At 40.2% G+C, this 11,361-nt stretch overlaps 1 protein-coding gene across 1 annotated transcript; it reads right to left on the bottom strand.

The window, feature by feature from the left end:
* Positions 1 to 8,471: 8,471 nt before the first annotated feature.
* On the bottom strand, positions 8,472 to 11,360 carry LOC131165969 (putative pentatricopeptide repeat-containing protein At3g13770, mitochondrial). The gene has a single exon (XM_058124160.1). It carries the CDS (start codon positions 11,358 to 11,360, stop codon positions 8,472 to 8,474), a length of 2,889 nt encoding a protein of 962 aa, XP_057980143.1.
* Position 11,361: the final 1 nt, after the last annotated feature.

Genomic DNA, 11,361 nt, shown 5'->3' with positions numbered 1-11,361 from the left:
ATAAGAGCCTCAAGTATTTCTTCACGCAAAAGGAGTTGAATATGAGGCAGAGGCGGTGGCTAGAGTTGATTAAGGACTACGATTGCACGATCAATTATCACCCAGGGAAGGCAAATGTGGTGGCTGATGCGTTGAGTCGGAAGTCAGGACCTACAGCTGTATCTGCGGTTGTAACTCAGTGTCACATCAGACGGGATTTGGAGAGCTTAGGTATAGAGTTGGTGGTTGGTGATCATCAGGCTTCTTTTGCTGGTTTGGTGGTCCAACCGACCCTATTTGAGCGTATAAAAGTCGCGCAGGCTAGTGATGCAAAGTTGGCAGAGGCTATGGAAAATGTACAGCAGGGATTGACTACAAAGTTTAACATCTTTGAAGGAGGTGTGTTGAGGTTTGGGACCAGACTGTGTGTTCTGAACGATGATGAGATTAGAAGGACGATTCTAGAGGAGGCGCATCGTTCTATGTATACGGTACATCCTGGTAGTACAAAGATGTATCGGGACTTGCGCTGTAACGACCTGCTCCTTTTTCGCATATATATATATATATATATATTTATATAAATTATCATCACATCTTACATTCCAGCTCAGCAGGTCACAATCCACCTAGGCCCATGGGCACCAGGGATATATCAAAGCATCAAGCAGAAGCCCTAACAGCAGAAAATATACAAATATGTACATCTCAATACCATATACCACAATATACCAGAGTTACTACAATCACTGTATTTTCATATATACATCCCAAAAATAAAACCTAGGGACATTTCCCACAAAATCTAACTGTCCCTACAAAACTTACCCTTCAAAAAGGGTAGATAGACCGTACTATATCAGCGGGGCTTTTCCCGCTCTCCTATCTGGGGCTCCTGAAAAGTTAATAAGATTTAGGGGTGAGACACCTCTCAGTAAGGGAAATAAACTAATACCAGTGTGTGACAACATGAGTATTCTGTGTTCTACATATACCATACATAACATATTCAATACTGTTTATCAAATCTGGGAAAACATATGCATATCAAAACATGGCAGAACATACTGCATTTTCATAAACATTTCTCATCTCACATCATAATAATAATAACATAAAAACAATCCTGGTAGGTTAGCTGGCTGTTGTCATGTATTACCCCCACATGACTGGGTTGTGTGGCCCGAAGGCGAGACCTGACAATGGTTGGCCAACCACTGCCAAGTCAAACAGTAGTCTGTAGGTCCGATGGGTCTACCCAGACTGGTCCGTACACCAGGGGCGATAACAGCACACTTCTTGAAAATAACCACATCGACCATCCAATCTCACACCACTCCGTACAGTGGCTTTAACACAGATATCATGATCACGAGGACCATGGACACATAGCAACGGTACCGTGCAAGTGCTAGCCTAGACCAAGCCAACCAGGTTCTGATATCATATACATATACTAAAACCGTGATACATAAATATCTCATATCATTTATTTTCACATCAATCATATCATTTCACATATATACGTGTATCATAAAAATCATCGGCCCGTACGCCGGTATTACACATTTTAACATAGCACGGCCCGTACGCCGGCAAATCACATAGCACAGCCCGTACGCTGGCAAATCACATAGCACAGCCCGTACGCTGGCAAATCACATAGCACGGCCCGTACGCCGGCAAATCTCATCCACATAGCACGGCCCATACGCCGGCAAATCACATATACATATAAAAATATCTTGGCCCGTACGCCGGTTTTCCATCATAGAAATCCATATTGTCCCCATTCAAAAAAAAAAACAGTATTTCACAACATTTTTATACTCATGCCACACTAAACAAATTTTCTACGTATTCAACATATCATCATTTAAACAGTATTTTCCAAATTTAAATCATATATATAAATATATTTATTTTTCCTGAAACCAGATGATATATATATATATATATATATACATACATTTTCTCAAAACAAAACTAGCTTAGTTTATCCCCTTACCTGATTCCTGAAAAGCCCCTAAGAAAATCTTCCCCGTATCCACAAGGTTCTCAACTCAATACCCTGAAAATGAAAACTTGCAGAATTAAAGTTTAGTATTTTCGTACGTACAACATTTTCTATAACTACCACTAAGTCAAATTCGACTTAAAAAGTCTTACCTCAACTTAGGGATGATTCCCAACGTTCCCAATCAATACCCTGGAACTAAAAATTTTCAGTATTAAAGTTCAGTATTTTTACGCGTATATCATTTTCTTCAACTGTCAAAAATCCAAATATTGAATATAAAGCCTTACCTTGGATTTGGGATGAAATCCAACTTCGTTTCCCTGACGATCCGCTCCAGCAGACTTGTAGAGAACTTCGCCAGGAGCGTCGTGGTGGCTTCGGTTTGTCGATCCGGCGTAAAACTAGCCCGGAATCGAAGAGAGAGAGTCGTAGGAGAGAGAGAGAAGAGAGAGAGAGAGAGAGAGAGCACTTATAAAAAATATCCAAGTAAGCTTCTTGAAGAAGCTTTCCACTTTCTATATATATATATACCTTTAACCTTTATATTAAATACATATCATAATAACTTACTTATATATATATATACATACACACACACACACACACACATATATATATACATGCTTCAATATATATATATATATATATATATATATATATATATATATATATATATATTTTCCTTATCATACTATTCATTTTACTTGTTAATTTAATTAATTAATTTTATTTTATTATTTTATTATTATTATATTTTTTTTAAATTAAATTTTATTATTATTATTATTATTTTCCCGGTTACTACATGCGTGAGACCTTCTAGTGGTCTGGTATGAAGAGGCAGATTGCTCAGTTCGTGGAGCAGTGTCTGATGTATCAGCAGGTGAAAGCTGAACATTAGAGGCCGGTAGGGCCATTGCAGCCTTTGCCTATTCCGGTGTGGAAATGGGAGCATATTTCCATGGATTTTGTGACCGATTTGTTACCAGCGCTTCACGGGCAGAATGATATTTGGGTAATCGTGGATAGATTGACGAAATCTGCTCATTTTATACCGATGAAAGTTAGTTATCTTTTGAGTAGGCTAGCAGATTTGTATGTGCATGAGATTGTGAGAATGCACGGGATATCGGTGTCCATAGTATCAGATCGGGACTCGAGGTTTACTTCCTGATTCTAGATGAGCTTGAAGGAGGCATTGGGAACGAAGCTTACTTTCAGTACAGCGTTCTACCCCCAAACTGATGGACAATCAGAGAGGACGATACAGATATTGGAAGATATGTTGCGAGCTTGTGTGTTAGACTTCGGTGGTAGCTGGATACAGTTTATGCCACTTGTGGAGTTTGCTTATAACAACAGCTTCCAATCTAGTATCGGGATGGCACCATTCGAGGCTTTGTATGGTCGGAGGTGTCGATCTCCTTTGTGTTGGGATGAGGTTGATGAACGTCAGGTGTTAGGACCTGAACTTGTGCAGCAGGCGTATGAGAAGGTGGATTTGATCCGAAAGAGGATTAAATCGGCTCAGAGTCGGTAGAAGAGTTATGCAGATGTTCGCCGCCGTGAGTTAGAGTTTGAAGTGGGAGGTAAGGTATTTCTGCGTATTGCTCCGATGAAAGGAATGATGAGGTTCGGTAGGAAGGGCAAGCTGAGCCCGAGGTATATTGAACCATTCGAGGTACTTTAGCGAGTGGGTCCGGTAGCCTACAGAGTTGCATTACCTCGAGCACTTTCAAGGGTCCATGATGTGTTTCACGTCTCCATGTTGAGGAGGTACGTGTTGAATCCTTCACATGTGATTAGTTATGATGAGTTGGAAATTGGGGATACTTTAGCGTATGAGGAGATACCTGTTCAGAATCTGGATCGTAAAGTTCAGAAGCTTCGTACTAGAGAGATACCATTAGTGAAGGTATTGTGGTGAAACCTCGAGGTTGAGGAAGCTTCTTGGGAATTGGAAACAGAAATACGCTGGAAGTATCCACAGTTATTTTGAGCACTTGTACATGATCCTACTGTGGGTTGGGATAGGTGGTTAGTCGTCGGGAGTGTGGGTATTGTAACTCCTGAGACTGTTGTATATGTAACCACGGTATTCCTCCGCCATAAGTGAGGGTATGTATATGTATGTGTAAGATGGGACTGCATTGTGGTGATCGCCAGTTCTCTCTTGAGTTGTGTCTATGTGTATATGTATGATGGGACTGCGCTGTGGTGATCGTCAGTTCGCTCTTGAGTTGTGTCTATGTGTATGTGTATGATGGGACTGCGTTGTGATGATCGCCAGTTCGCTCTTGAGTTGTGTCTATGTATTTGATTGTATGTATGAATCTGGGAATGAGAGATGGCAAATTTCGAGGACGAAATTTTTGTAAAGAGGGGAGATTGTAAGAACCCGAAATAGGAAAAATGGCTCCGAGGGCGTGAGCCTATTCCGGCAGATCAGGCCGAAGGGTGTGGATCTACTAGTTTAGCGCTGGTACGATGCCATGGGAGTCAGGGACTAACCATATGCCGGTGGCGTTGTGTTCGCGGGTTGGCTACGGGCCAACGCCATATGTCGCGGGCCGGCCTCGGGCCTAATAGTGTGACGACACTGAGGATTACTGATCATGTGTATGTATTGTGACGGGGCTGCGTATAAATGGCCGCCGTATGTGTGCGTGTATGCACTGTGTAAATTAGTACTAGAATGCATTTAATTGCGTGTATGTTGTATCATGATAGCACTCAAATGCCACACACCTATATTGTAACGACCCGAATTTAAATTGAAAATTTGAGTAATAAAGAAAGAGGGAAATAGAGACAAAAACAGAATGAGGCCGTAGAATTCATCGACGAACACAGGGTTTCGTCGACAAAGTCTTTAGGAATTTCGTCGACGAACACAGGGCTTCGTCGACGAGAAAATGCCGAGAGGGGTTCAGAGGCAGCCTGAATTTCGTAAACGAATACAAGGTCTCGTCAACGAAATTTATGAAGAACTCGTCGACGAAGATCGAGCTCATCGACGAATTCCGCTGTCTATATATATGAAAAATCCAATTTTTATTTCATTTGAAGCTTCCTCTCTCTCATTCTCTCTCTCCTCTTCGCCCCTCTCACTCTCTCTCTTCGATTTTGGACTGGTTTTACGCCAGATCGAAGATCTGAGGCTACCACGACGCTCCTGGCAAAGTTTCCTACAAGTTTACCGGAGCGGATCGTTGGGGAAACGAAGTTGGAAATCATCTCAGAGTTGAGGTAAGGCTTTTTAAGCCAAATTAGACTTCATGGTAGTTATAGAAATTGACGTACGCATGAAAATACTGATGTTTACTACTGGGAGTTTTGAGTTTCAGGGTGTTGATCAGGAAGTCATACGGGAGCTAGCCTAGGATATTTTGGGGGCTTTCTCATTAGCCAGGTAAAGGAATAAACTAAAGCAATAATTTTCCATGCATATTATTATTAATTATGAGCACATTTATTTTCATAAAAGCCTATGCTATCTTTATATATTACATATGAAATGTATGATTGGAAAATACTGCTATTGTGATGAAAATGTATATGTATGTATAAGATGCCAGAAATGATGATTTTAAAATATGAAGTAAGACTTAACAGCACATGTGTGGCATGAACATTATTTTTATGTGAAGCGAATCATGATATGAATGATTTTACGAGCAAAACATATTTTCAGGTATTTTGAAAGGACGAATTATGCTATACAGAGTTTGATGAATATATGATAAATGTGTTATTTTCAGAATATAAATACCTGAAACGATTATTGGCGTGAGGCCACATGTATGTTATCGGCATGAGGTCGTATTTATGTTTCGGCGCGAGGCCGTATTTATTATGTTATCGGCGCGAGGCCGTATTTATTATGATTTTGGCACGAGGCCATATGTATGATTTCGACACGAGGCCGTATCTATGTTTTCGGCACGAGACCGTGATGATGTTATGTATGTTCATGTATTATATGTTATTACAACCAGGATGTTAGTTTAGTTCAGTTCAGGGCTCAGTACCATAGCTATATGTGTAGAGATATCTACTTCAGATTAGTACTAACAGTCCCACGAGGGGATGGGAGATGGATAGTCGATGTGGCTTTCAGTAGAGTGTGGACGTCCACTTGGCAGTCCGGACCAGGGTGTGGCGGGTCCATCGTACCTACAGACATATTTGATCCGGCAGTGGTCGGCCAGCCATTGTCAGGTCTCGCCTTCGGGCTACACAACCCGTCATGGGGGGTAATACATGACATTAGCTAACTATTCATCCTGGGTATATTTTCAGTACTATAGTTACAACAGATGTTTTATGTATGTAATTACAGTGATAACAGATGCTTATGTATGTTATGATTTATTAACAACTATGAAAGTACATGATCATCCAGTATAATATTATAATTATTTCTAGAGTTATGAAATGTACTGTATATGTATAAGTACTTTAAATGTTCATGTTGCCACACAACTGTATTTAGTTTATTTTCCTTTATTGAGAAGTGTCTCACCCCCAACATTAATTAAATTTTCACGAAACCCAGAGAGACTGGCTGGTCAGGGCCGCCGTTGAGTGATTGGTGCTTCCCTACTAGAAGGGTAAACGTCGAACTAGGACTAGGAGATTTTTGTTGTATGGTTCTAGTGTCATTTTTGACTTTTTGAAAGATTGTAAATAAATACAGTATTTTGGGAATGTAAATAACTCTGGTATTATGTTTCATGGTTGAATGATTGAGATTTTATTTTAGTGCTGCTTAGGCTTTTGCTGTGATTGACAGATGTCCCCGTTACACACGGGTTCAGGTTGACCATTTTTATTTGTTATGTTATATTTTATTGAGGGACGTTACAGATATAACCTGTGTTCTTCCTTACTGAGAGGTGTCTCACCCCTGCTGTACGTACATTTTTACAGGTCCTTTGGGTAACCGGAACTAGCGTCTTGGTGTAGGGAGCGTAGTGGTCGGTGTACTGCGTTTAGCGCTAGGACTGTAATTTTGGTGGGTTGCCATTTTGGGATGTGTTGGGCACTCATTTGTACGTTTTTGATAGAGCATTGTGTCTGTTCTTGTATAGACTCTGGTATGGTACTGCATATATATATATATAGATGACATTTTTCCGCTGCGTATATGATTGTGTTTGGATGTGTTTAGGGTACCTAGGAACCCCACGGGGTCGGACCCTCATCCTTTGTAATGTATCTATGGTGATTTGTATAATATAGGGACAGATTAGATTACATTTTCACCCTTGGGTCCCATTTCGGGGTTCGGAGCGTGACATCCTCCCATCAAAATTTATCCAAATATCTTATTAGTTTTGTCATAAAACTCCCCTTACCATATTCATTGCTGTAACATACAACTCAAAACATTCTTTGATGAAAAATACAGCACAAATTCAAACATTTTTACCACATAATGCTCCAAACTCCAAACTCTTTCACATTTAAGCAGTGATTCCGAAGATCTTAATTATGCATTATGTGATTTACAACGGTTATCCTACGACAAATATGGTCCAAACTTATGTTAGCTGAGTGAGTTGAGTTGTTCATGTTTGGGATTTAAAAAAAAAAAAAAACATTTATTTGATACTTATTAGATAAAATAGTGCAAAACTATATTAAATTATATCTTAATTTTTTTAAATTAAAATTCAAAGCTTGAAAATAAATGCAATTTTTAAAATAATTAATCCATACTAGTACACGAGAAGAATACCACCACGGCTGATGAAGCTTATTTGAAATTAATGAAGCTTAATTTGAGCCGGCTTGAGTAATGGGTAAATACTGATTGCTTCACTTTTTAGCTGTGGCAGGAAGTGGCATGAGACAGTCTCTCTGCACGCGCTTTAATGGCCATGATGGATGAAGATGATAGCCTCTTATTACGTGAAAGCACGTATGAAAAGCATTCCTGTTGGCTTATCCCCAATCCTGCACACTGCTCTGTTTTCAAAGATTCAAAGTTCACAGAGGCAGTCAAGGTTGAACATGCATTTCTTAAACTTTTTCTTCTTCTTAATTTGATAAAAGAAACTCCTTGACTACACTTTTCAATTTCTTTCTGCAGTCTTCAGGAGAAGATGAATTCCAAAATTCTATACAGTTAGCTACCTTACATCAGCCTTAAATTTCCCCTAAAATTGACAGAATCTCTATGAACTTCACGTTGCAACAACTACTCTCTACCCTCCTCAAAACCATAGGAACTGCCTCACCTAGGAACCTAGACAACGCGCATGCCTGCTTTGTGCAACAATACTATCGTTTGCACCTATGGCAATCGCAATATAAATTGTCAGCAGACTAAAAATATTACAGACCGTTAAGCGTGAGGAACTCAAAGGGCTGTAGTGTGCTTGAGAAGGTATTATTTTCATTGTCAAAAAAGAAAAATGTTTGGACAGCTTCATCTATACAACAGAACTCATCTCCACCCCACACTTCATACAGAAATAACGACTTTCAAGTCGTCCCAATGCCAATTTGAAGCTTCTGCATTCATGGTGTTTGTCTCTAGCACATACCCTTCTTCGAACACTACAACCATCAAATGCAGTAAAGTACTGTACAATTCCTCTTCAATATCTTGAATTGGATAGTCGGACATGAAAGAATGCATGCAGTTCCCAATCTCGATCCAACTACAACCAGATAGTGTCATCACTCCATGGGCGGCCATCATGTTCTTGATCTTAACAAAATCAGTCCATCTTCCTGCCTTAGCATAAATATCAGAGAGTATCAAATAATTTTCCGAGTTCTCAGGTTGTAGCTCCATGAGGTGCCCTGCTGCAAACTCAGCCATCTCTACATTTTGATGTGCTTTGCAGGCAGAAAGAAGAGCACCCCAAAGGCTTGCAGTTGGTTCCAGTGACATCTGAGATATGAAATTTTGCACATCCTCAAAGAGACCTGCACGTCCCAACAGGTCTACCATACATGCGTAGTGCTTCCCTTGAGGCATTATCCCGTACCTTGAATCCATGTCACAAAAATGTACCCATCCCTCATCAACCATCCCAGCGAGGCTACATGCAGAAATAACCCCCACAAGGGTGATACTATCAGGATGAAACCCTTCTACCAGCATCTGATCAAAGAAGGAGAGGGCAGCTTCTGGTTTTCCATGAATCACGTATCCTTGAATCATTATGTTCCAGGAAACAATATCTTTTCTGTGCAGTCCACAAAAAATCCGCTCAGAATACTCCAGGAATCCACATTTGATGTACGTGTCCAATAAAGCATTTGAAACAAATGGATCCTTCAACCCAATGCGATTTCTTATGATATGACAGTGAATGGATCTTCCATGAGATGATGTTGCTGTCAGTGCACAAGCTGGGAGAATGCTGGCAATAGTGATGGAATTGGGTTTTAGTCCATTTAATTGAATTTCTCGAAAATGTTTCAAGCTTTCATCCACTAGTCCATGCTTTGCATAGCCCCCTACTAGAGCAGTCCAAGTAATAGTATTTGCTTCTAGCCCAGACACTTTCAGTTCATGGAAGACTCTAGAAGCTTCACTAAGAGACCCATTCTTTGCAAGACACGAGATGATTGCATTCCATGATACCAAGTCCTTATGGTCTGTTAAATCGAAGAGCTTAATGGCATAATTCACATGCCCACAGTTTCCATACATGTTGATCAAAGCTGTGCACTGGAATTTGCTCATCGCACAATTGGTTCTAAGCATCATGCTGTGTAATTGCTTCCCCATACTAAGATTTGTAACACTCCCAATTAATGGAACAATAATATTGTAACTTTCTATGTCAGGTTTTTCGTTTGTCCATTTCATTTTAGAGAGAATTTCTAAAGCGGCTTCAAAATCAGAGATGCCAACATAGCCAGCAATTATAGCATTCCAGCTGATCAAACCAGGTTCCACCCCATTCTTCCTCATTTGACTAAAAAGTTCAAAGGCGTCATTGGCGGACCCATTGTAAGCATAGCAGGCAATCATAGCATTCCAACAATCTGGTTCCTTTATTTTGACAAAGTCAAAAATTTCTCGAGCAGTTTCCACCTCTCCAAATATAGAGCACATTCTTATGAGGATGGAGCCTACAGCAGCACTCAAGGTACAGCCACTTTTCCTAAAGTAGAGAAGGAGTTCTCTGGCCTGTTTGATGTTCTCTACATTTTCACAAATCAGATCTAAAAATGTATCAGATATCTCACTAGGTCTAACATCAGCACGTTCTAGATGTCTTAGCATCTTGAGAAAACCATGAATGGGGAACAGAGTGTGAATATCCCATGTTGATTTATCAGAATTTTTACCATCCAAATGCCTAAGTTGTAATAAATGAATTACTTCATCATAAAGATTAGCTTGAGCATATCTTTTGATCATAATGTTCCAGCACGAAATATCTTTCTCCTTAATCCTATCAAAAATGAGACGCCCATAACCTAAACTTCCACAATTTGCATATACATCAACGAGTGCAGTCCCAACATACTTCTCATACTGAAATCCATTTACAGTTACCAGACCATGAATCTGTCTCACCATTTCCAAGGAACCCAGCTCAGAGAAAAGGGGCAAAATCCCTGCTAAAGTGGCTGAAGTAGGTCTAACTCGAGAATGCAACATTTCATCAAACAATTGCAATGCTTCTGAATGATGACCTGCCTGAACATAGGCAACAAGCATCGTAGTCCATGAGAAAACATCTCTAATCAACATTTCGTTAAAAACTCCTTCAGCATCTCCCATGCTTTCACATTTAGCATACATGTACACAATAGAATTCATCACAACAAGATCACCCCAAAACCCACTCCTTACAACATCTGCATGTACGCACTGCCCTCCTTTTAAATCCTTCATTGCAGCACATGACTTCAGAACCATAGGATAAACGAAACAATCTGCTTTAATTCCTGAAGAAACCATTTTCTTGTAAAATTGAAATGCCTCCTCCTTATCACCATGATCAGAATATGCTCCAATCATTGCTGTCCAAGAGAATAAATTTCTATCACTCATTTCCTCAAACACTTCGCGGGCCATATCAAGATACCCACATTTTGAATACATAATGACGATATTGTTCTGTAAAACTAAATTGGGTTTGAACCCAACTTCGATCATGCATCTGTGGATCTCTCTTCCATAGCCAAAGGCATTGAATTTGATGCAAGAACGGATAAGGGAAAGGTATGTTTCGAAGGTCAGTTGGTGGCTCCAGGTGCCAAGGACTCGCACTGCCTCGTCGAGGCGGCCTTGTGCGGAAAGCAGAGAGAGCTTCTCCGCTAGAGACTGAGGCTGGTGCCATGAGCAGAAGGTCCTTTGCAGAGACCTCAGAACCACTAGCATT

The sequence above is a fragment of the Malania oleifera genome, chromosome 10, assembly GCF_029873635.1.
Source record: "Malania oleifera isolate guangnan ecotype guangnan chromosome 10, ASM2987363v1, whole genome shotgun sequence".
Lineage (NCBI taxonomy): Eukaryota > Viridiplantae > Streptophyta > Magnoliopsida > Santalales > Ximeniaceae > Malania > Malania oleifera.
Note: the sequence above shows the minus strand (reverse complement) of the source record. Positions and strands in the feature narration are given on the sequence as shown.

Bases quoted from the DNA above. Each gene is read 5' to 3' on its own strand.
- LOC131165969 (XM_058124160.1), bottom strand. From the start codon at position 11,360: ATGCTAGTGGTTCTGAGGTCTCTGCAAAGGACCTTCTGCTCATGGCAC.